The sequence below is a fragment of the Benincasa hispida genome, chromosome 9 (genome assembly GCF_009727055.1).
Source record: "Benincasa hispida cultivar B227 chromosome 9, ASM972705v1, whole genome shotgun sequence".
Classification (NCBI taxonomy): Eukaryota; Viridiplantae; Streptophyta; class Magnoliopsida; order Cucurbitales; family Cucurbitaceae; genus Benincasa; species Benincasa hispida.
The window spans coordinates 19,973,992-20,000,910 of NC_052357.1; the positions used below are offsets into that span (position 1 = coordinate 19,973,992).

The 26,919-nt window shown below is 31.6% G+C and overlaps 2 protein-coding genes across 2 annotated transcripts; both read right to left on the minus strand.

The window, feature by feature from the left end:
• Positions 1 to 10,293: 10,293 nt before the first annotated feature.
• LOC120085813 (exocyst complex component SEC15B) lies at positions 10,294 to 13,553 on the minus strand. Its single transcript, XM_039042012.1, has one exon. The coding sequence runs from the start codon at positions 13,267 to 13,269 to the stop codon at positions 10,852 to 10,854; it is 2,418 nt and encodes an 805-aa protein (XP_038897940.1). The 5' UTR covers positions 13,270 to 13,553; the 3' UTR covers positions 10,294 to 10,851.
• Positions 13,554 to 20,549: 6,996 nt separating this feature from the next.
• LOC120085046 (60S ribosomal protein L19-1-like) lies at positions 20,550 to 22,501 on the minus strand. Its single transcript, XM_039040882.1, has 5 exons — positions 22,308 to 22,501; positions 21,557 to 21,679; positions 21,072 to 21,385; positions 20,910 to 20,977; positions 20,550 to 20,829 (listed from the first exon to the last, which is right to left on the minus strand). The coding sequence occupies exons 1-5, from the start codon at positions 22,417 to 22,419 to the stop codon at positions 20,805 to 20,807; spliced, it is 642 nt and encodes a 213-aa protein (XP_038896810.1). The 5' UTR covers positions 22,420 to 22,501; the 3' UTR covers positions 20,550 to 20,804.
• Between the last annotated feature and the right edge of the window lie 4,418 nt (positions 22,502 to 26,919).

The following is a 26,919-nucleotide window of genomic DNA, read 5'->3' on the forward strand; positions in this document are numbered from 1 at the left end:
ACGTTTGTTCTCATTATTACCCCTTTAATTTTTTAAACTGTTGAGTCATTATTTGTTGGTCGAATACGCTACCACTACTTGAGATTGTAACCAATGCTTAAGTACATAGCCCATTCAACTCTCCAAGGTTCCTTTATGAGTATTGTCCATATAGATATTATACCACTAACCACTTAGCTTAGCGCCAATTTGGAGAGGTCTTCATGGTACTACTAAGTCTTCCATAGGTCTTCCATGGGATTGCTAAGTCCTTAACCAAGCATGTAAAGATCCTACATAAGTTTTATTAGTTCTACCATATGACTGCTAGGTCGTTTATGAATTATGTAGAAGGTTCTTCATGGAACTCCATAGGACTTGCTATGTCCTCCATTTTTCATATAGAGTTAGGTCATACATGGGACAACTATGTTATTCATGGATCCTATTGAGGTCCTCCATGAGCCTTCGAAGGTTTATCATGGGTTCTGTATAAGTCATCTAAGGTCTCTATGGGATTGCTAGGTACTCCATTGGTCCTATAGAGGTTTTCCACGATGCTAGGCCAATCCACCTAGTAGGGGTGTTCGGGGGTTGGGTTGAAGGACTTGTTAGACCTAACTCAATTATTCGGATGGTAAATTACTTCAACCCAAATAACCCTCATTAAAAATGAATTCAATCCAATCCAACCATAAGACATTTAGGTTGGGTTGATTCGGGTTACTCGGGTCATTTATTTAAAATTATGTTCTAAAAGAAAGTAAAAAGTTAATACGTAAAAATTTGATTTAACTATTTAATTTATATATTGTAAAATCTATTTCCAAACTGCTAAACAAATTAATTTTAAGAGTTGTTGGAGAATAAATTATCCAAAAAACTAATGAAATTAAATCAAACTAAAATAAATATATATATATATATTTTAACTCATGAACCAACCCAACCCATAAAATTTTTATTTATTTGAACCAAACCCAACTCAACTAGTTGATCATTAGATTTTTTTGGGTTGGATTGATCGGTTTTTTTGGTCATTAGATTTTTTTTATCGCCCTTATCACCTAGATTGGTCTCCTAAAGCCATGGTGACGTTCCAACAACTTTTGGTTAGCCATCTCAAGCTTCCTATCTCTCTAGACTTTCAATCTTGGTCCATCTTAGTAAATACCCCTAACATGTTTTATGTTTCGTTGATCTTGCAAATTATTGAACTTATGACAAAAAAAAAAAATTATAATAATCACACATTTCTAAATTTAAAATGATTTGATTTAGATTTGTGTTTTGGATGTTGGGGATTATTGAAAAATCATTTGGATTAAATCTTAGTTTCTTTTCTAAACTTTTATATTCTTTGCATTATGGTCTCAAAACTTTTCTAGCATTCCTTTGTATTCACTTGAAATACCATTTTGGTTCTATATAACATTAACTATTTATAATATCAGTTAATAAAAACCTCACATATGGTAGTTATTTTGTTAATATATAGGTTTAAGTAGGTACAACAAAAGTAGCAAATTTAAAAATGTGATATTTCAAGACAGCTCATAAAAGATAAATTAAGAAAAGGCAACTAAACACCATATACATACTCTTGTTAGAATTTTCTAAATGTAGTTTTCCCATGAAACAATATCCATATATATATAGGGCTTCTGATCATCCAAAAATTCCAAACACACCCACACAACATTCCTTCCTAATCATCTTCTGTGAAGCCAACTTGTGCCCTTCAATTACCATGGCTATGGCAAAAGGTTTTAAGCTTTTCCACACCCTCTTCTTAGTGTTTGCTTGGCAATATTGTGCCAAGGTGGGCGCCACTCTCACTTTCCGCGATGTCACTGGCTTTTTTGATGGTGATTTCAACTTCGGTTCGGGTGGTGTCGGAGTTCTTGAGGACGTGAAGAGTCGCACTGCAACAAATGTAGAAACGACGAACCCTCCAGAATTGGCTCCTGGTATTGCCCCAGTGGGGCTTGAGATTCCAACGAACGAAGGCGACAAAGCTTCGTCGTTCGGTTTCGAAATTACTAAGAAGATCAATGGTGGAGTTGTTGTTTCTAATGATCACGAAATTAATTTGAAGAGTGGCAGCAACATTGCTGTTTCTCATGGTGGAATAATTAGTCGAAAGATGAAAGAATGTGTTCCTTCAAGTGGTGATAAAATACTAAAATTTGTCTAAGGAGCAGAGACAGAACTGTTCGATGTTGAAGAGCAAATGGCAACGTTGTTGATATACTAATTATGGGAATCAAAATCAGACATGGTTGCTTCTCTTCCATTCAAAAATTGAAACTTTTTCGCCAATGTTCTTCTTTCTTTGATTTGAATACAAAGTTTGTCATTTGATCATTGGCCTTAATTCACAATGGATTCCACCTTTTCAGTTTCAAATTCACATTAACCCATTATTACATGGAGTAAAATTACTTTAAATGGTAAAATATTAGGGTATGCTTAGTTGGCCATCCGATTTTTATTTTATGTTTTCATTTTTAATGAGTTCAACCGGTAGATAACCGAATTCTATTTCCAAAAATTATTTTCAAATTCTGTAATCCAAATCGTACAAATTTTGAAAACAATAATTTTATATTTTCATTGTATCTAGATCTTGAAATTTAAATAGTATAACGCATAATTGTATTACATCAAGATAAAAACATTTAAGATTCATTATGTCAGGTTATAAGCTCAATTCATTTTTTTTTAAATTATAATATGTATTATGTAAGGTATTATAAATTAAAAGGTCGTTTTCGAATATAGGAAAATGAACCAAAATATTTATAAATATAGCAAAATTTTATTGTTTGTATGCGATAGATTGTCATAGACTATTATCTTATAATAGAAATAGACATAGATAATAGTTTATCGTGGTCTATCGTAGATAGACTGTGATATGTTGCTATTATTTGTAAATATTTTCAGCAGTTTTATCATTTAAAATAATTTTTCTAAATTAAATAATATTACAAAATTATTATTATATAAATTTTTTAATACTAAAACATGTTCATAAATAAATTAATAATAGTTTATTGTCCACTAATATGTAATAGATAACTACAAATTTTTATGATTTATAAATAAAGTATTAAACATATTTTAAATAATAGGATTGAATTATAATCTAATTTCTGAATCTGCTACCAATACATATCTAAAACATGAAATTCAACTCTATTTTTATTGACTCCATTATTTTCAAATTTTTATTTTCAGATTCATATCAATTTCCATTAGTTAACATGTTCAGTTCAAATAATTTGTAAAATATTAATTTCACGATTTTTTTAGATATTAATACCACAATTTACTTTCGATAACATATAAAGTTAAAACAATTCGTAATATATCTATATCTCATTTATTTACATTACAATTAATATAGAATAAGATTAGAATTAAACACACTTAAATTAAATCTATATCCTAAACTTGATTAAATCAACAAATGAACGGATTACACGGATCAATATACAAATTAACCTATACTATAAATATGTTAAATTAGGTGTAATGTAGATGCCCATTGACCATGTGTCACTTATCCGTTACCCATATGTTGTCCATGTGTCTCAAGATTACACACTATTAGTATCCATGTAATCCTCCTACTTGCTAAATTGTAATGGCAATTGATGAATTTTGGAAGACATGCATATTATTATCAATCCAAAAAGATTGGAAAAAGTGGAGAAATTCATCTTTTGTTGTTTTATTTATTTTAATATTACATTTTATTGGTGTTTGTGTTTCCATCGTGCTCCTGAAGTTCACAACACATTATCAGTACGAGCTCCTATCGTTTTCCTCTCTAAAGTGTTGCCATGTCTCACAAAATTAGAATTTACCGCCTTTGATATTAACGACGTAATTATTTGTCATGAGTACTTGATGCCAAAATCAATTTGGATGCTATGAATCTTGGAGAGATTTTTAAAGAATGAAATACGACATTCAATTAGGACAAATCAAAAGCTATGATTTTCCTTCGTCATCATCTCTATGAGGAATTAAAAATGGATTATCTTACAATAAAAGATACTCGTATTTTGTGAAAATTTTGATAGAGAGGTATGATCATAAAAAAAATAATTTCTCTTTCTAAAACTCGTTATGAGTGGATGCACTTATGGCTACAAGATTTTAAATCAGTAAGTGATTACAACTCTGCATTATTTAAAATCAGTTTGAAACTGTTGTTATGTAAAGAGAAAATTATTGATGTTGATATGTTAGAGAAGACATTTTCTACATTTCATGTCTCAAATATGCTCCTGCAACAACAATATCGAGAGAAAAGTTTAAATAATGTTCTGAACTAATTTCATGTCTTCTTGTGGCCGAACAAAATAACGAGTTACTAATGAAAAATCATGAATCTCGACCAACTGAGACGACACCATTCCCTGAAGTGAATATTGTGAATTTTGATTGAGGTTGTGGTCGTGGTCAAGGTCGTGACCGTGGCAGAGGAAAAAATAATTATTATTTTCATGGTGGGTATTTTAATCATTTAAATTTCAAAAGAACCACACAAAATGATAATCACAAATGAAAAACTTCATAAGATAAGAGTTCAAAATGTATCGAAAATAAATGTTTCCAGTGCAGAATGACTGGGCATTGGTCACGGACCTGTCGTATGTCAAAATACTTAGTTGATCTCTATCAAGCATTCCTAAAGAAAAAAGAGAAAAATGTGGAAGAAAATTTTGCATATGGATAATGACATACTTAACCCATCACATATGACAAATTTGGATGTGGCGGACTTCTTTGAATCTTCTGAGGAGAAAATCTGTAGAATTGATGGAACATCAAGTGTTTTCTTTGACTTTGAAAATATCTAGACTTAATGTTTTTTTTTATTCATCGCCATGTTTTTTTTTCTTTTAATAGATGTTGACCTTTGTATATTCCAAATGTTGTCAGTTATTTTCTTTTAATAAAGAAATCTGAATCATTTTTATATGTTGAATGACTAAAAGATGAGTAAAAAAATCTATATCTGGCAAACAGTACAACTACATATACAATACTTATAAGTAAAATATAATTTTCCAAACTAACAACGCTGAAAGCAAAAGTAAACACAATATTAGGTTATGCTAACCTAATTAAAGGATTTGGGAAAACAAATATTATTTTTCCTAGAGAAATAAAATTTACAATTGACGATACATTGTTCTCTAGTCCATAAAAAAGAAATCTATTTAGATATACATTGCAATGGTTATCATATTGACTAATAGAAAGAATAATATGGAGTATCTTTATATCATATCTACTGTCTCATATGAAAAATGTATACAGGGGGAGTTGCCTGCTTTATCTTCTAGATTATATTATACTCGTATACGAGTAATTGAAACATACGCAACAATGAACCTGAAATTCATTAATCCAAACATATTTACAATTTGGCATGACATATTAGGTCATCTAGGGTCTAAATGATGAGAAAAATTATTAAAAATTCTTGGACATCAATTAAAAAGTCAGAAGATTCTCCAATCTAATAGATTATCATGTGATGCTTGCTCTCAAAGCAAATTAATCATTAGGCTATCACCAGTCCAAGTGGAGACTGAATCACCTATATTTTTAGAACGAATTCATGATGATATATATGAACCTATTAACCCCCAAGTGGACCATTTAGATATTTTATGGTATTAGTAGACGCATCCAGCAGATTGTCATACGTGTGCTTCTATGAAGCACAAATACTTCATGTGAGGCAAAGAATCTATATCAGACACGTATCGGATACCGATACTTCTAGATACTTCCCAGATATGTATCTGACACGCGGTTTGACGTATCTATTCTTTCAGATACTTTCCAGATACGTATCCTGTCTCTTATACACATCTAGATGTGTATAAGAGACAGTATATATATGACGCATCCTTAGACGTATCCGTATCTTAATTTTTTAGAAATTGATAAATCATCGTATCTGATCGTATCCATATCGTGTAGCCGTATCTATGTTTGTGCATCATAGGTGTACTTATTATCAAGTCGAAATCTTGCATTTGCAAGATTACTTGCTCAAATAATTAATTTAAGAGTACAATTTTCTGATTATACAATTAAGACCATTCGTCTTGATAATGTTGGTGGTTTTACATCCCAAGCTTTTGATAACTATTGTATGTCAATTGGGATAAGTGTTGAACATCTTATAGCTCATGTTCATACACAAAATAGTTTAGCAGAATCATTCATAAAACGTTTGCAATTAATTGCTAGATCATTATTTATAAGAGCTAAGTTTCCTATATATGTATGGGGACATGCTATTTTGAATGAAGTGTCACTTGTATGCATTAGGTCAGTATCTTATCATAAGTACTCACCATTATAATTAGGTTTGGTCATGAGCCAAATATTTTCCATCTGAGAATTTTTAGATGTGCAGTACATGTTCTAATTGCTCCATCACAACATACTAAGATGGGTCCTAAGAGGAGGTTAGGAATATATATTGGATATGATTCCCCATCAATTATCAAATATCTTGAACCCCTAACGGGTGATGTATTTACTGCATGATTTGCTTATTGTTATTTTAATGAGACAAAATTTTCAACATTAGGGGGAGAAATTAAGAAGTTGGAAAGAAAATTATGTGGAATGCATTATTATTGTCTCATTTAGATCCCGTTACAAATCAATGTGAATTTGAAATTTAGAAGATAATTCATTTGCAAAATATAACATATCAGTTATCAGATGCATTTATAGATGCAAAGAAAATAACTAAGTCACATATACCAACTGCAAATGTTCCATCGAAAATTGATATCCCAACACAGCAAGTTATCACTAATGAGTCTGGAACACGCCAGCGTGGTAGATCAGTAGGTTCCAAAGATAAAAATCCTCAAAAAAATAATTAATAGTCAAGAAGACTTAGTTGAGGATGTAAATACCAATGAAAAAATTCATAATATGACTAATAAGAAAGGTGGAATACATATAGATAATGATGAGATTTCAATAAACTATGTCATGATAGGAAAAAGATGGAATTGAACTCATGTAGTTATTGTCAACATTTTTGCGTATAATTGCTCTTGATATTATATCTGAAAATGAGGATTCTGAACCAAAATCTGTTGAAGAATGTTGACATAGAAAAGTTTAGCATCAGTGGAAAAAAGCAATCAAGGCAGAATTAAACTCACTTTCAAAACATTGAGTCTTTGGACCAGTAGTTTGAACCCAAACTGCATCAAACATGTGGGATACAAATGGGTATTTGTGAGGAAAAAATGAAAATAATGAGGTCACAAGATATAAAAGCAAGACTAGTTGCACAAAGTTTTTCACAAAGACCTGATATTTCACAAAGACCTGATATTTATTATGAGTAAACGTATTCTCCGGTGGTGGATGTAATTACACTAAGACATTTAATCGGTCTGATTGTGTATGAAAGTCTGGATATGCATCTAATGGATGAAGTCACAACATATTTATATGGATCTCTTGATAATGATATTTATATGAGAATTCCAGAAGGATTTAAGGAACTTGAAACATATAAATCAAATTCTCGGGAAATGTATTCAACAAAGTTACAAAGATCGCTATATGGATTGAAACAATCAGGACAAATGTGGTATAATTGTTTGAGTGGATATTTATTGAAAGAAGGATATCAAAACAATCTAATATGTCCATATATTTTTATAAAGAAATCACAGTCATGATCTACTATTATAACTGTATATGTTGATGACTTAAATATAATTGAAACTTCTGATGAGTTTTCAAAGGTAATATTTAAGAAAAATTTTGAGGCGAAAAATCTTAGGAAAACAAAATTTTACCTTGGCTTGCGAATTGAGCATTTAGCAATGGGATATTTGTTCATCAATCAACTTATACGGAAAATGTTTTGAACAGATTGAACATTCCAATGGAAGTTCTTTCACTAGATTTGAAGAAAGATATATTTTGACCTCAAGATGATAATGAAGAATTTCTTGGTCCTGAAATACCATATCTTAGTGCAATTGGTACACTTATGTATCTTGCTAATAATACAAGACCAGATATTACATTTTCAATAAATTTATTAGTAAGATATAGTTCTTCTCCAACAAAAAGACATTGAAATGAAATTAATCATATACTCCATTATCTCTGAGAAACGATCAACATTGATCTAGTTGGTTATGCAGATTCTGGATATTTATCTGATTCTCACAAAGTTAGATCTCAAACAGGCTATCTGTTCATATGTAGAGGAACTACTACATCATTACAGTCGGTGAAATAGACTATAACAGTCACTTCCTCAAATCATGCTAAAATTCTTGTAATTCACGAGACTAGTTGAGAATGTGTATGACTAAGATCAATGACTCAGCACATTCGTGGAACATATGGTTTGTTTTCTAGTAAAAATCTTCCAACAATATTATATGAAGACAACAAAGTATGCATATCTCAAATCAAAGGAGGATATATTAAAAAAAGATAGAACAAAACATATTTCACCAAAGTTTTTTTACACTCATGATCTTGAAGAAAATGACAACATTACTATACAACAAATTTGTTCGAAAGATAACCTAGCAAACTTATTTACAAATGTATTACCTATCGTAACCTTTGAAAAACTGGTACACAATATTGGAATGCAACAACTCAGAGATCTCAAGTGATGTTTCTATGATGGAGAGTAAATATACTTTTTAAGACTATCAAATTATATTAAATATATACTCTTTTTTCTTCATTAGGATTTTTTTTCCCAATGGATTTTTTCTAATAAGGTTTTAATGAGGCATATTTCATATATAATGAGCATCTAAAGGGAAGTATTATAAATATGTTAAATTAAGTGTAATGTAGATGCCCATTATTAGTGTCCATTGGTCATGTGTCACTTATTCATTACCCCATGTGTTATCCATCTGTCTCAAGATTACACATTATTAGTGTCTATGTAATCCACATTGTACTTGTTAAATTACCTATAAATAGTGGCATTTGGTGGGTTTTGAAAGACATATTAGTAATCAATCCAAAAAGATTAGAGGAAGTAAAGAAATCTATTTTTTGTTATTTTATCCACGTTTTATTATTTATTTATTTTAATATTTATATATATTATTATTATATTATATTTTTTTCGATATCCGTGTTCTTGTGTGTCGTTATGCTTCTCAAATTCACAACAATCTATGAAAAACTCTATCACTAGAAATGAACTGAATTTGGGAAATTTTATATGTCAATATATAGACAATTGAAAATCTTGAAACAAATATAAATTTGTAAATACATCAAATGTTTGCAAAACATACCACAAATTTCTCATTTTATAGAAATTCAAAATGTTGGCACATTGAAACTTAAGCTGGGCAGGACGTACATACAAATTCTCGAATTTATTGTAGCATGAAGTTGAAACTAGTAATAACAAACAAGGATTTGCGTAAAATGCGATTTATCTGGCTCATAGGATTAGTTAATTTGTAGCGAGTTTAAACATCAACTACAATCTCGAGTTATAAATCTGGCTCATGAGTTAAGCACCACGTCTGTTGTAAATGTTATAAATCTAACACAATCAGAATATCTTTCCTATTAGTTGGTATACTTTAAATGAATTTTGAACATTTAAATTGATCTCTGTTTTAGTCGTGTATTTCAAAAAGATGCTAATAGGCCCGTGTCATAATATTTACAATACCAAATGTCTAAAATAGACTTAAACTACCCACCAATAATCTTGAAACAATATAATCTAACAATGAACATGGCAAGTAAAATGTTACAGACTTAACACTTCTAAGACACAAAATTAAAAGTTGTAAGATCCATTAGATACCCTAAAAAGTTCATATACCAAACTCATAATTTAACTCTTGGTACTTCCTCTAGTACCAGGGCTTTATTCACAAGGAGATGCAGCACACAAAGCGCACTAGTTTCATGACACAACAGAGATTTAATTTTTTTTTTTTTTTTTTACGTTGGAATTCAAAGAAAAAAGACGTCTTGAATTGTCACACCCTGCCTCATTTTACTCTACCGACCTCTAAGATGAGTTGTGACAACAATAGACAGTAGTAGAATCTATTGACAAGCATAACTTCATTATGAACACCATATACAATGAAACTAAGATAACATGAACTCCCTCACAAACATCTCCAACTCCTTAATCTTCCACATTGTAAAGCATGCGATCCAACAAATAACAAAGACAAACAAACACAACAGTTAAAACTTACAATCAGAGATCATGGCACTTAAAAGTTAAATGGGTAAACCCCAAAATATACTACTCTATCCTGCATGATGGTCATATAAACAGTCATGTCAACGTGACAACGTAAAAAAAAAAAAAATAATATATGAATAAAACTGGAAGATTATCATTAAAAGAATGGCAACACTAAAAGCAAATGACAAATTACCAGTTGTAAGCGGTATTCACTGTGAACTCAATTAATGATTTTATGGGGGAAGCCCATGTAAACCTTTATGTCTATGAGTAATCCACAAAATATGGACTTGGTTCAGTTCTCATCACCAGTCTCTGATGCGGCCAGTTTTCAGCTCAGAAAATACTATCACCAGCACCGTATTTCGAGTCCGAATCTCCATGGATGTTTTCTGCTGACACTTTCCAAAGATAATCAAGTATGAAACAACTACATAAATGTGATAATATACAAAAATGTGCACATCTCTAATCAAACAGAAGACAACAATTGGGAGACAGAGGAAATAAAGTTAGGAAAGAACCAATAAGAGAAAACTGCCATCTCAATCACCAGCAGAAACAAATAGGAAAAGCAATGCTTATCTCAATTAGCTCACATCCCTGAGTCTTTTTATCAAAGTATCCAGTGATTTCTTTTTCGGATTCTGCTTCATAGTGCGAGTTCCGAAGGTTCCGAATAATCGATCTGAAGAATCTTTTAGCTTCTCAGATATTGTGACAACTTTCTTGTGGTCCAGACTGTAGTAACTTCTCTCCCGAATAACTGCATTCAGGAAATTTTCTGGATGACTGCTCAAAAGCAAATTAATCATTTGTCTTGCTTCAGAAAGAGCTGCTTTTAACTGATTTATATCCTCATCCGCAAAAATAGGAGCTTGACTATCCACAAAACCTTCCAACAATTTGATATCCACATCAATCCCCATTACAGCATTAACATTAAACCTCTTTACTGAATCTGCTTGTAAGGCTCCAACGATCATCACGGATATGTGAGAAAGAACATCGTGTAATACTCTTTTAAGGACTTGAACAGGCAATATCTGTTGAGCTGTGGAAACCAGAGTTTCCAAATATATAATAACCTCATTTACATATTCGTTACCATTTTGTAGAGGCTCGTCAGGGGTCCAGTTAACATTCTCAATCAACATCATGAAACCATCAACCTTTGTTTTAAGCAACCCCGAAAGAGTCTCTTCTGCTGCATCACGAGCTTTGCTCAGTGGAAACTGTCTCCTACCCCTCTCAGCCATTCTTAGTGGAATACCAGAAAGCTGAGCAGCATGACGGAAAAAGAAATCACAAGCACGCTCGAAGACAGCCATATTTGCTGCCACTTGCATGGCCTGAGAGACTCCATGAACAGATGTACTAATTAGCTTCAACAAGGCTCCATCTAGTACTTCACTCAATAGCCTATCCAAATATTTCTTTACAACATCATAGAAATCTAGCTGCCCACCATATGACATAAAGCTCACAGAATCCTCAATGAAAGACCTCACGATTCGACAGCAGTCGGGCACTGTGGAGGAAAATGGTGCAACAAAGGGAAAAGCAGGTACAATATCTGAAACTTGCAACTGAAATGATAAAACATTCATTGAATATTCATACTCTTTTTTCATCAGCATTTGCTCAAATTTGTCAGCTGACAATGCCTCAGTAATCTGTTTACGGCAATCTGATATCAACAGCTCGTGATACTTATCCCGGTGCTTGCTCAAAACATCTAGCAAAGGTTCAACTGGATACCAATATCTACGCAAAGTTACTCCTAACAAACTCACATAGTCCTTGATTAACAAAAGATGATTCGCAGTTTGCATCCTAGAAAACTGATCTTCCAGAACAGAACACATTTTACCCATAGCAGTTTCCCATAGATTCTCAACCTCCATTTTTGATATTAGACCCCCACTGGTCCTAAAAATCCTATCCTCCACAATGAAAAATCCAGCAATTTGAGCGAAAAACGTTTGATGCGATTCAAGGAAAGGAGTCATTGATGATACCTGAAAGTCGGATGTTAACTGAAGTTTCCGGTTCTCAAAGTAATACTGTTTGAATCGATCTTCAAGTCCTAAAGTCTGGTGTATGTGGTAGGCTCTGTACAACGGAGTCAAATCAAACCCTAGAAGTCCACCTCCGCCGTTGGAATACAAATCCTTCGCATCATCCCCGACTACACCAAGGCCGTCTTCATCCTCTTCCTCCAAAACGTACACACAATCTCTTAAGCTAAGCCGACTCTGTTCCTCTGCTTGGCGCTGCTTGATTCGCAGATCCTCTTCACGTTGACGAGCCGACGACGCTTGACTGATAGCTAATTGCCCCAAAGTTCGACTGACGGCTCGGATATCTACCAGCCAATCCCCAAACTCTTTACTTACTTTCCTCTCTATATACGAACGAATATCAGGAATATTCTTCTCCAACATCCTCTTCAGCGTCGACGATGGCGTTTTCTCCAAATACTCGTTATCAATAGAGTCCAAGCATTTCAAAGCCATGTAGAAATTGCCTTCCTCCAAGTGTTTGTTCGCTCTCGAGCAAAGCTCAATGGTATTAACACAGGCGCGGACTGAGTCAAGCGCGAGATTGAGGTTCCGCGACACCGTCCGTGCTTCAACGAAGGCATCCAAAGAAGAAAGTAACGGAAGACCAACAGATTGAAGCTTGGAGTTGGAATCATAGAGAGCAGATTTAAGAGAATCAACATCAGATAAAAGAGATCGGAGGTCATCAACTGCAAGGATGAAGTCCTGATAGTGAGCCTTGCAGACCTCTTCGATCTCCGATTCCTTGGACTTGGAGAAGGCGCGTAGGTGATGAAGCAGAGTCTCCGGCTTCCCGGAGGCAAAGGCTTTTCGTACAAACGGAGCTAGATCCTCGCCGTTGCAGATCGCCGAAGAAAGAAGAAGCTGGTCCAGTTTATCGGCGGAGTCACCGGAATCAGCGGCTGACGGAGCCACCTTCCGGCGGTTTTTGGTGGAGCTCATGGTCGGAGGGATTCCTGCAACAGGGCGGCGGTTATGGGCGTTGTGAACGGAGGGAATTTCGGGGGTGGGTGGTGGTGGATTTGGTTATTCATGAGAAAATGGAAAGAAGATTGGGGAATGGAAAGGCAATATATTTTATTGACGAAAATGACACTACATAATAGATATTGATCTGGCATTGACGGGTTGGAAATCTGGGGATTGAATAAGGGTATTTTGGAGATTCAGAAAAATCATGTTGACCGGAGGGGAAGAGACGACGGCGATTTTGACGCGGGTAATTCGTCGGCGGCGGGAACGAATTATGTAGCCTGAGGAGTATAATTTACTGGCAGTAAAAGTTTGTCCGTACGAGTAAAGTGGGAGTAAAAAAAATAATTTTGACCAACTTTTATTGTATATCATTTTAATCTACCAACTTTGTTTCAGGTGGATTGGACTATTATAGTCGGACTTCATGTTTGGGCTTCAAATATAATAGTAGCGCTTATATTTATTTATAACTTATAATTAATTATAGTAATACTATTTGAAATATTTTTTATTACAATATTTATAATTTTATATTCATAAATCTTTCTCTCTTTATGACTGTTTTTACTATTTCTTATCCAGACTAAAATTCAGTGAATTATAATAGTCAACTCAAGTGTTCCAAATGCCTCTATAAATTTTTAAGTTTTGTTTTATTGTGTTCTTGATTTTTAACCTTGTCTATTTTAGTCTTTAAACTTTTTAAAATAATTATTTTAGTCCCCTTATTTTGCTTCGAGAGATGTTCCCCTCTAACTTATTTGCCTTTCATGCTCACATTAATATGCTAGAGTATTGAGTTTTGAGCAATGTTCGAAGACCACCATTGGAGATCGTTGGTAACAATAGCTTTTAGAGTTGGTTGTCAGAAGTGGTCATCGTTAAAGGTGGTCATTAAAATTGGTTGTCAAAGAGGAGCTAATCATCAGAGTGGTTGCTGACAATGATTGTCACTAGGGTTAGTGGTGGTTGTTACCATATAAATTCCCAGTGATGATCATCGGAGTTGGTTGAAGGTAGTCATTATCGAAGTGATCATTGGAGATAGTCACAGAGGTGGTTGGTTGAAGGTGGTCATTATCAAAGTGATCACTGGAGTTAGTCACAAAGGTGGTCGTTGACGATTGGAGTCGAAACATTGGAGGGAGTGAGAGTTTGTTATTTTAACCATTGAATTATAACGTAGTAATACAGTAGCAACATGAGGGTTAAAATAACTCTTTCCCCAACTTTTTGGACACACGTCCCAAATGTTGATTGAGCTATTATAGCCTGCATAACCCATTCCAATTTGGAGCCCTAAACAACTCCTTTTATTATTATTATTATTATTAGTCTGATTTGGTTAAAATAAAATACCCATTTTGATACTTTCACTTCAGTTTTAAATGATTGAAAAAGGGGAAACAAACTAAAATGAATATTTTGAAAATACAAACTAAAATAGACAATGGACAAAATTACAAAGAGCAATACCATTTAAACATTGTCTAAAAAAATGGCAAATTGCAAAAATTATTGGTATATTGATAGTTGCAATTACACTCTTAAACTTTTATTGGTAACAATTGAACCCTTAGATTTATACAATTGTTAAAATTGAAGGAAATTTTTGTAAAAGATCATTTGAGCGGAAGCAAAGATCTATCCAAATCCCATTTTTAGTGAATATAAAGTTTTACAATAAAACAACAATAAGATATACATTTACATGATTATAGCATGCTTTACATAGGGTTTCAGAAAACCCTTACCTTTGAATAACCCTTTCTTCAAGAATTTCCTCGTACAAGCCACGAACGAAACTTCTTCTCCATGCGGATCTCCTTCTTCAAGAACGGACACCACCATTCGAGAACCCTCTCTATTCTCTTGGGATAAATGATTCAAGTAAGAGTTGTGGGTTTTGCTTGAATCCTTGGAAGAGGGAAAAGAGATGGAGAGGAGGAGAGGAAAGTTTCTACAGAGAACTTTTCTCTTAGAGAGAACTCTTCTCACAGAGCCAAATAAGGAAGTAGAATCATCTACACCCAACTTGAATCCCATGTATAATAATTGAGAGAATGAGGGGAGGGAGTTGTAACTCCTTCCCTTTAATTAATTTCAATTAAATTAATATTAATAATATATATATATATATATAATAACTACTTTATTATATATATATATATATATATATATGCTATATGCTATATNAATATATATATATATATATAATAACTACTTTATTATATATATATATATATATATATGCTATATGCTATATGTTATATCAAATATAACATATAGCCTATAGTTTTATATTGCATCAAATACAACATAAACTATAGGTTTTATTTTCTCTCAACAACACATGACATTTAATATAAATCACATTTATACTAAATTCACTTATATGAATCTCATCCATATAATTGATATTTGGATCATATCCAAATATTTAATTCCTCTCAATATAAATCATATTTATATTCAATAAAATGAATCTCATTCATATACTTGATATTTGAATCATATTCAAATTCCTCTCATATTACCTTAAATTATATTATATCAAATACATTATATTAATTATATCACATATATAATCAATTTAATTAATTATATCATATATAATTAATTTCAAATTAATTCTCGATTAAATCCTAGTAATCCTAGTTGAGCTACAGAAGGGACCTTGTGGACCTGTAGATTGAAGCTCCAACGGTACTCGGATAATTAATTAAACTCTTTAATTAAATTATCCAATATCCGTTAACTGTCGGTCACTCCACTAAAGACCGACAGCTGCACTCTTCACATTATAGATAAATTTCTGTGTCTATTGGACATAACCAATCAACAGTGCAATGACCCTTTGCAAATTTCTCGTAAGTACAGTTGGGTCAAACTTACCATTTTGCCCCTATAATTACATCTAACGCTTTAAGTACCAGTGATTCCTCTAATGAACAATAAGTCATAGTTCAACTATGACTAAGTCCCTCTTAGGCCAGGAGAGGGTGTTGCCACTATGTTCAAGACCCGGAATCAGCCCTATCTACTTGCCCCTACATTCAAGAAGGAGTGAATTCTGTCTTGTGTAGTTGTGTTCCCAGCTTCCCAGTCAGACGAATCCCCAAAATGGTAGATTTGTTGAGTTGGCAATTTGGCCACGCTCACCCATACAAATCAAAGGACCACCTTCATGAGTAAGAGTTCACAACTCACTCAGGATTTAGATCATGTCACTATGGTCATCCTAGTGAAATGTAAGTTTCTATCATTAACGGCGTTATATAAAGAGACTAATCATTTTGTGGTCCGGTCTTATACAAACTCTTTGTATAGGATACCTCCGCTCACATGTCCCTACATGAATGAATTAGGATCAGATCATTTGTAGCACTTTACAACACTTTAACAATTTTGATTAATATTCGTTAAAAACTTTAAAAAATGTTAATCAACAATTGTATGCTTGTAGCAAATCTATCTAATTCACCTTTCCAAGTAGGTTCCCAAGTATGGGCGTTCCGTTTCCGTCAACTGAAGTATCCCAGCCTAGCTAGAACTCACCTTAGACAAAAGGTCCCTTATATATATATTTGCTACAAATTTAATCTTTTATTGAAAATCAATTTAATCCTATTAAATCGATTAAAAAAGATTAATATAATTTCTAATCTCATTAGAAATTTGTGAACTTAGGTCTATCTCAATCATATTTTAAAACTATTTTAAAAAATGATTTTACCTAAGTTTGCATGCAACTCTTAGTTATTGAGTTTAATTTCTAATTTTGTTTATTTATAACTCTTATAAAGTAAATGAAACAAATTAAAACCTACATTGCATCGATTGACATGCTTTATAAAATCATAACGTTTATAAGATTACCTAAAGTAATGTCATGCATCATGCACTGTTCGTTTCATTACTATATATACATAACACTTATATATATCAAAGTAATGAAATTAAATAAGATACATCACATGCATACATTTAAACTATATATTATAACGATTATAATATAAATGATGCATGACTATGTTATTTATGCATTCAAGCATATAGTATAACACTTATATTATATGATGCATGAGCATGCTACAAAATTAAATCATGCATATACATATATTATAACACTTATAATATAAATGATGCATGAAATTAAATGCATAACCTACGGTGGGTTTTCAAACTATATGACATACATTATAACATATAATTTTAAACATACATCGCATGTATATTTACACTAACAGTTGATGAACCGGGATAGGACCCCTAAAAGGAGAAAATAAAAGGTTAATTATTACAAAAAATAAGTCAACCGGTTCGAAATAGGTGAACCAAGCCTTGAACCACTCGAACTGAACTGCCCTTCAAAGAACCACCTTGTAGCTGATCGTGTAGCAAGTGAACTATGCGACGAGCATCTATGCCATGAGCATGAAAAACTACGCGATTGCGTAGCAAGCGACTATGCGATGAGCATGAAAGACTGCGCGATTACGTAGTTAGCAACCATGCGAAGAGCATCTATGCGATCGTGAATGAAAGATTGCGCGATCGCTTTGCTAGCAACCATGCGATGAGCAACTAAAGACCGCACAATCGTTCAGCAAGTAACCATGCGATCTTGTAGCAAATGCCACACGATTGTGTAGCAAACTCTATACGATCGCGTAACATTAGCTATGTGATCATTTAGCAAATGTTACACGATCATATAGCAAAAGCTATCTGATCGCATAACAAGAGCTACCCAATCGTTTAGCTATAGCTACACGATCTGGAACCTTTGTTTTGTCTTTTCCATCGAAACAACGCTCTGCAACTCTTCTTTGAAGCATCCTGGGAACAACACGAGCGACTCAAACTTACAAATTATAGACTCGATTGCAAGATTAATGCCCTAAAACATAGGGGCCTTTACAAACCAAATTTGTAAATTAAAGAAAGTCTTAAACAGAGCATTCTATCTCGAAACATCCATCAACAAAAAGCATCCACAACTATTCATCACATGAAACAAGATGCATATTATAAAACCCACCATTACTGTAAAATCGATTCAATAAAACGAATGAAATTTAGAATTAGAAACCTACAACCTGGCTCTGATACCAATTGAAGGAATTTAAAAAAAAAAAAAAAAATCCTTTGAGCGGAAGCAAAAGATTGACCAAAATCTCATTTTTATTGAATATAAAGTTTTACTATAAAACAACAACAAGATATGCATTTACATGACTATAGCATGCTTTAAATAAATTACATAGGGTTTCAGAAACTCTTACCTTTGGAGAATCATTTCTTCAAGAATTCCCTCTACAAGCCACGAACAGAACTTCTTCTCCACGCGGATCTCCCTCTTCAAGAATGGACACCACCATCCGATAATCATTTGATTTTTTTGTTTTTGAAAATTAGGTCTAATCCATTCACATTTCTTACAACGATTTGCATGTTTCTTAAGTACAATGTTGAATTCTTAACCAAATTCAAAAAACAATAACATTTTTTTTAAAGCTACTTTTTTTAGTTATCAAAATTTAGTTTGGTGTTTTAAATAATTTGTGAAGAGTGAATAAGAAATGGAGAAATTTGGAAGTGAAAGTAACGTCTATAGACTTAATTTAAAAAAATAAAAAAAATGATTACGAGCCTAAACTTTTAAATTTAGTTAGATAATTGTTAAAATTGGTTGTGATTTCTCCCTCTCGTCTTTCTATATCATCAACCCCCACCTCTCTTCTCAATTTCTGCAATACATTCTCAACTGGTTAGCAATTGTTCGACTTGGCATTTTGATTTGCATTTGCTCTTGTTACTCATTTAATATTTTCCTTTTTTTTTTCTTATTCGGCTAGCTATTGTTCTAATGTTGGATATTTCCCATTTTTGTGTACAAAAGAATCTTGACTAGCGTCTCTCAGCTTATTGTCTCATGCGATTCTAAGGACTTTTATAAATTTGAGAGTCAAATTTAAAATTTTACTATTTGAAAGTTTGAGAAAGTAATTAAGAAAAATTATCAAAAATACCATTCTCAATTTTTCATCTTTCAAAACTAGTACGCTTTTTGAAAAATCATTAAACAAGTTTTTCTCGATCGATCTCGGACAAGATCAACCATATAAATTTTCAAAATTTCTCCAAATTTGGTTATCTTTAACGAATATTATATTCAATGTAATTTCCATAATTATATGAATTTCGGTAGTGATCTCGTCTGAGATGGACCGAGAAAAGCTATTTGAACCAGTGTTATAGAAAGTACTAATTTTGTAAGGTGGAAACTTTGTTGTTTGTGGCAATTTCACATCCGAAAAGTTATACACACACGTGTATATATATATACAAAGAACCATGTTATCAATTTTCTCATAACCCCGTCCCTTAATTTTATTAAGTAATAACTTATTCACGATAGTTTGTTCACTGCACATTTTTTGTCCAAATCAATTTATTGGTCAATATAGATTAGAAATAAAAATTCTATAAATCTCAATAGAAATCCTCATAAATAGTAAAAAAAGATTAAATTGTTATATATTAAAATTCAAATATTAAAATTGTTGAGCATATAATCTAAAAATAAATTTTTAAATGCTATTTTTTTTAGTTTTCAAATTTTAGCTTAACTTTTTAAACTATTGGTAAAAAATAGATAACAAAAGAAGAAATTTGAAGAGAGAAAAAATGCCTATAGACTTAATTTTCAACGAAAACAAAAAACCAAATAATTACAAAATGGGCCTTAAATTGTCGATCTAATAAAAATCCATATCATACACTAAATAAATAATTTTGAAAGCACATCCAAAAATTTCCCAATCTAATTTGAGTTAGAGTAAGCAACCTTGTAATCCTACCAAAGGGACAGAGTTGAAACAAGTTACCTAATCCAATTTTTCCTTTAATAACATCAAACTAAATGCAAAAGAAAGGGCAGGAAAGTGAGCCAAAGCGAAAAATAAGCAAAACATCTACAATAAGTTGAAAGCATTTTCCCTAAAATTTTTAAGTCATCCATACAAAAACCTCATCCCTTGAAAACCGAAAAAAAAAACATGTTATTTTGATTTGTTCGTTACCCGTACAATTCTTATAAACCAATTTTGTTACCATAGAGAAATTGAGTGTTAATAATCTCGATCGATGTAGTTGCAGAACAAATGTCAAGTGATGAGTTAAAAGAATTGTAAAAATAGAAAGAAAAAAAAAAAAAAATCCAAAACCAAAGCCACACACAATTCATTCACCCTAAATCAATCAATCAGCATTTAATCTCAAATAAATTCCATTAAGCAAACACGGTTGACAAAAAACATAATGAACATAAACTAACAAAATTACCAGGCTTAAAATGGCTTGGTCTTGGATATGAAGCAACAAGGTCCAAAAGTGACCAAAAAGGCTGCAAAAGCCTCTTCAAAACTACTCTAGAATAATGGGAATACAAGAAACATCATAAGTAACCTTCCTAAGAACCTCCTTTCGTAAAATTCTCACTTCTTTGATTTCTTCGATGCCCTGCACAAAATGAAAAGATATTTAACATCACAAATGAAGCTAGATTTACATAGATTTTGAAGATTGATACTTATACTTACTGGGTAGATTGAGATGCAGCAGCAGGTTGGGCTGCCGATGTCACGGGTGGTTGTTTTTCTCCAGGTCCCTACAACATTAACAAATACAAAATTAAAGAGGGGATATTGAAGGTAAGAACAACATCGGATCATTAATAATCAGGAGTGAGATGGCAAAGAAACCTGTGCCAGTCGTTCCTCCCTTCTAGCAATTTTCCTTTCCCTGCTGGCTTTGTTCTTAGCCCTCTTGGCCTCAAATTGATCCGACAGAGTCTTCTCTCTTGCCTTCTCGGCCTTCGACTTGTGGATGCTCTCCATCAGCACACGCTTGTTCTTAAAGACATTACCCTTCACTTTCATGTACATGTCATGATACATATGCTTGTCAATCTTCTTAGATTCTCTATATTTGCGGAGCAATCTCCTGAGGACACGCATTCTCCTCATCCAGAGGATTTTAGTTGGCAGCCTAGCCTCCCTGGTACCCCTACGCTTACCTGAATACAATTAGAAAATGAGAATTTAAACACAACAACAGGGACCAAGCCTCATTAAGTAATTTTGTGTCACAACATTTTAGAAAATCAGTGAAATACAATCAGACAACATCAAAGATGCTCTAAAACAGCATCTGTATTTATAAATCAAGACTTTGACAGAAAAAATACCATATCCAGAATGGCGACCCTTTCTCTTGGCCTCCTTCATGCGGCGTGCTCGAGAACGAGAGTGGATCTTGGTTGGCTTCCTGATGATGAAACCATCCTTAACCAACTTCCTTATATTTTGACCTGTCCTCAATAATCCAGACATTAATTAACAATAGAATCTCAAACAGTCCTGTCGTAATCAAATATGAAAAAAATTCGCAGAATAAAAAACTGGGGCCTGCCGAATTCGGAAGAGTAAAATGGCAAAAACATGAAAGTTCAATGTAAAAGTTCACATCTGGGAGAAATAAATCTTTAAACTTCACTAACCGAGAAAAAATTTGTTTAATAATAACCGGAATTTCCTATACAACAGGAAGATATCATCTCCTAACAATCTGATGCAAATGATTCAACAAAACTTCAGTATTATATAATTACTAGATTCAACGCGACAAGGGAACCAGAAGTTGAGGAAAAGATAAGTGATTAACTCGAGTCTAAATTATTAGCAACAACAGGAACAAAAATAGTTATTACGAACATTAAACGCATAAAAAAACCGAGGGTTCCGGACCTAAACTAAGGGAAAATTTTCAAATCCCAAAACATATTTATCATCTAGTAATCCAAGAGACACAAAACAACTTCAGATTGTGAGATCGAAACAACAGAACATCAAGCAACAACATGAAGACTGATTGAACAATCAAATCAAGAGAGCAAACAATAGAATCGAATCTAAAAAAGACAGATAAAGAAAGCGTACGAGAATTCGCCATGGAGATTTCATTGACCTCGTTGGGATCAAGCCAAACCTTGCCTCTCCCGCATTTGAGGACGCTGGCGGCGAGCCTCTTCTGAAGCTTCAGCGAAACCATTTTTCTTTGTTCGCCCTTCTCGGCCGCTAGTTGCAGAGAAGATAAGCTTATGAAGAAGAAAGGGAGTGGCCTTCTAGGGTTTTAGAAGTGACCATTTTATTGTGGGCCTGTCGACACATAAAAGGATTGGCCCTTTACGCAATTATGCTATACCCCTTCAAAATTACGAAAATTGCAAAATGTAATTTTTTTTTAAAAAAAAAAAATCCAAATCTAGTTTAATTCCATAAAATTTCTTTTAAAAAAAGTTTAATTTTAAAATTAATTATAAAATTTCCGTTACAATAATATTTTGGTCCATATATTTTAAAATTTGTTCGAATTTAGTCTCTATACTTTAGATTATCTAATTGTTTGTCCTCATTCTTTCAATAAATATTAAATTTGATATCTCAAAATTAATTTTTACTCAAATTGGTTAATAATTTTCATATTAAAAATTTTAATATGTGAATATTTTTTCAAAATATAAAATTCTAATTGATAAAAAAAGTTTTTGAAAAAATTAGACTAAATTTAAGATTTGATTAAAAGTGAGTAGATTAAAATTGGATAATTAAAAATATAAGAATTGAAATTGAACATACTTTAAAATATATACGGATCAAAATGAAATTTTATTTTTTCATCATACGGATGATTTCAAACTTACGAGTTTAAAATAATAATAATAATAATAATATAATAAAATAAAAATAAAACTAGTTTCAATTTTACTCTCCCATGCTCTTTGTTTTATTTATTTTCACATTTTGTGCTTACGGTGAAAAAACACCAAAAAACTTATTTTTAAAACTTCATCTTAGTTTTAATTTTTTTCAATCATTATATATCCTTTTGGGGTAAATTACTTTTTTTTTTTTTTTTTGGTTTGGGTTTGGTTTCCATTTGAGTCATAAGTTTCAAATTGCTACATCTTTTAATCTTTAAGTTTTGAGTTTGATTTCAATTAAGTCTCTAAAATTTAAAATAATACAATTTTACCCATGAGATTTTAGTTTTGTTTCACTTTCATTCCTATAATTCAAGGTTTACACTTTTAACCTTAATTTTCACTAAATACTCATTTTTTCAGTATTTGTTATTTAATGTTAATGTTTATTAATTAATTTAAAATAATTATAATTAATAAAGTTTGATTATTTTTCATTACTATTAAAAATAATTTGAATTTTTTTTAATAGTAATGAAAAATAATCAAACTTTATTAATTATAATTATTTTAAATTAATTAATAAATATTAATCTAAAAAACTAAAAGTAATTATTTGGTGAAAAATCGAAATTAACATTGTAGATCTTAAAACCTAGAGGCCAAATTGAAATAAAACTCAAGAGTAAAATTGAAATATTTTGAGACTTGGGGAATTTAAGGACTAAAAATGTAACATTTTGAAATCTAGAGACTACGAGTGTTCAAAAAATCCGATGGCCCGAAAAATTAATAAACCCAACCTAATTCAACACGTGCGTTTGAGTTGGGTTGGGTTCAAATAAATAAAAATTTTATGGATTGGGTTGGTTCATGAGTTCACCTAATAGAACCCAAACCAACCCGAATTTATTATTAATTTTAAAATATTTTTTTATTACATATAGCACAATTATTTATACATATATTGATTTTAATTTTATTTAATTTCAATATTTTTTTAATAATTTATTATTCAACAACTCTTAAAAGTAGTTTCTTTGCATCTTAGGAAAAAAAATTTCACTATATAAATTCAAATTGAGTTGTTAATCTTAATTCAATATATGAAAATAATCAAATAAGATTTTTACATATTTATGTTATGCTTCTTTTTAGAACAAAATTTTAAACAAATGACCCGATTAACCCGAACCAACCCAATCAAAATATTTTCTGATTGGGTTGGGTTGGGTTCGGTTCATTTTTTAATAAAGGTTATTTGGGTCGAAGAAATTTACAACCGAACAATTGAGTTTGGTCTCAAAAGTCTTTCAACCAAATTCAACCCAACCCATGAACATCCCTACTAGGGACTAAATAAAAACCAAGTCCAAAATCTAAGGACTAAAAGATATTTCTCTCTTTTGTTTTTCATTTTAACAATCTTCTTCTTCTTTGAAAAGAAGTTTAACAAAGTTTAAGTATATGAGAGGTGATATTCAATCCTATCTTATAATATTTTGGTTGAAGTATAATGTTTATAAGATATAACATTGAATCATCCTCATTTCAAAGGTTTTTTAAAAAATAAATTATTTTGAGCGAAGCAAGGGAAAAAAAGGAAAAAAAAAGGAAAAAAAAAAAAAGAAAAAGAAATAATAGGCCGTGGCAAGGACGGAGAAAGAGGAGAGAGGGAAAAAAGAAAAAATAATAATTTTTAAATAAAAAGGTACGTTGTTAGCTATTGTTAGCTAGCATAACGGAAAAAGGTTATTCTAATAAGTGATTATTATAATATGCAAATTATAATAGTCAATGGATTATTCTAGTAAATAATTATTATAGTACGTGAATTATAATAATTTGTGATTGGAGTATATATTATTTTAATATAAATTAATGAGGATGAGTAAAAATGGATAAGAAATACGGAGTCCAAAACATCCCATTGAAATTGAGAGTATGAAATAGCTCATTACTGGTTAAAATGTCTAGTTTAAAAATTCAGTGGTAAAATGCTATCAAACCAAAATCTTGCCAAGTCAAATCTTAGTGTTTAAATTGTCAAGCTTGAAAACTCATAGTGCAAAATACTATCAAACTCAAATCTCAGGACTTTAGATTAAAAGGGTATTTTTTTCCCTTCATTTACTTTTATATTTGCGAAAATAAAAAATAGGAAAAAAAAAAAGCACCTTTTTGGTCCTTAAGTTCTATTTAGTTCCTAAGTTTTAAAATGTTACACATTTAGTCCTTAAATTTTGAGTTTGGTTTCAGTTTAGTCTCTAAGTTTCAAAATGTTTCAATTTTACCCTTGATATTTGAGTTTTGTGTCAATTTGTACCTATATTTCAAGATTTATACTTTTAAACTCGATTATTTACTAAATACTCATTTTTTGTCTTTAGTATTAATTTATGTTAATAAATTAAAAATCATTAAAACAATTACAATTAATTAGTTTCAGTGTTTTTTGCCATTTCATTTCATAATTATTTTTAATTAGTTAATAGAAATTGATGTCAATGATTGAAAGTGAATATTTAATGAAAAATTGATGTTAAAAATGTAAAATCTTGGAATCTAGGGACCAAATTGAAACAAAACTCAAATCCCAATGTAAAATTATAACATTTTGAAACCTAGGGACTAAATTGAAACAAAATTCAAAACTTAAGGGCCAAATTTGTAACATTTGAAAATATAGGGACCAAATAGAAACTACAACCAAAACCTAGGGACCAAAAAAGTATTTTACCCTAAAAAAATATTAAATCTTAAAAAAAATATAAAAAACATTTTCTTCAACTTCTTTTAATTTTTTTAAATATTATTTTTCTTAATTATTAAAAGAAAAAAATTCATCTTCTTTTGGGCTAGACAATAGGTGTGGAGCCTAAAGAAAATGAAAAGAAAGAAGAATAACAATGAGGAAAACGAGGAAGGAGGGGAGGGGAGAAAGAAGGAAAGAGGATAATGAATAGGAAGTTGAAAGAAAAGTAGAAGGAAAACAAGATTTTGGATTTTTCAATTAATTTTGAAATAAAGGTTATCTAACACACAATGAAACTTGTTACACATGATGTTACAACAATTTTAAGAACATCAAAGATAAATATAGAAAAATATCACAAGAACATAATACAGAATTTGGTAATTCAGTTCGGTACAATACCACCTGATACCAAATCCTTGGTGTAATGCAAGTGCACGTATCAAGTTATAGCATAGTAAAATGATTAAGGGATCAAGTATCGTCATTTGGAGATTAAATACCGAAATTATGCTTAGCTATTTTAGAATTGTATTGATTTTATTTAAGGATTGGATTCTTAATGATATTTTGATTTTTAAAATAAAGGAAAGTAAAGTAAAGTAAAGATGGTCAAAATTTAAGAGACAAAGATGTTCAAGGGTATGGATTTCTTTAATTACTTCATTAAGACATGCAAAGATTTCTATAGAATAATCTATTAATGATATTGTTGGGGTTGATGTCATAAAACTCGTAGGTTTTATAGTTTGTAAATTTTATATACGAATTATTTGTTTAATAAAATAAGATGTTATTTTATCTAACATTTAGTTTACATTAATCCAATCGAATGTTATTTAATATAACTTAAACATGTATGCAGTTGACATACAAATGGATTATGTTTAAGTAATAATCTAAATGGTCTGTAGTATATGGATAAGGTTGGATACTTTATCATGGTGTAGGGGTATTCAAAAAACCCGGTAACTTGACCAACCCAAACCGCAAGGATTGGGTTGGGTTAAAAATGTTAAAAAATATTAAATTCGGGTTGGGTCTCGGGTTATCCCATTTCATGGTCGGATCAACCTGACCCGACCCGAATATA

Coding starts and splice junctions, on each gene's coding strand:
- LOC120085046 (XM_039040882.1), bottom strand. CDS start 22,419: ATGGTTTCGCTGAAGCTTCAGAAGAGGCTCGCCGCCAGCGTCCTCAAA. Junction 21,386..21,556: donor GGGTCGCCATTCTGGATATG/GTATTTTTTCTG, acceptor AATTGTATTCAG/GTAAGCGTAGGGGTACCAGG. Junction 20,978..21,071: donor GGGAGGAACGACTGGCACAG/GTTTCTTTGCCA, acceptor TTAATGTTGTAG/GGACCTGGAGAAAAACAACC.
- LOC120085813 (XM_039042012.1), bottom strand. CDS start 13,269: ATGAGCTCCACCAAAAACCGCCGGAAGGTGGCTCCGTCAGCCGCTGAT.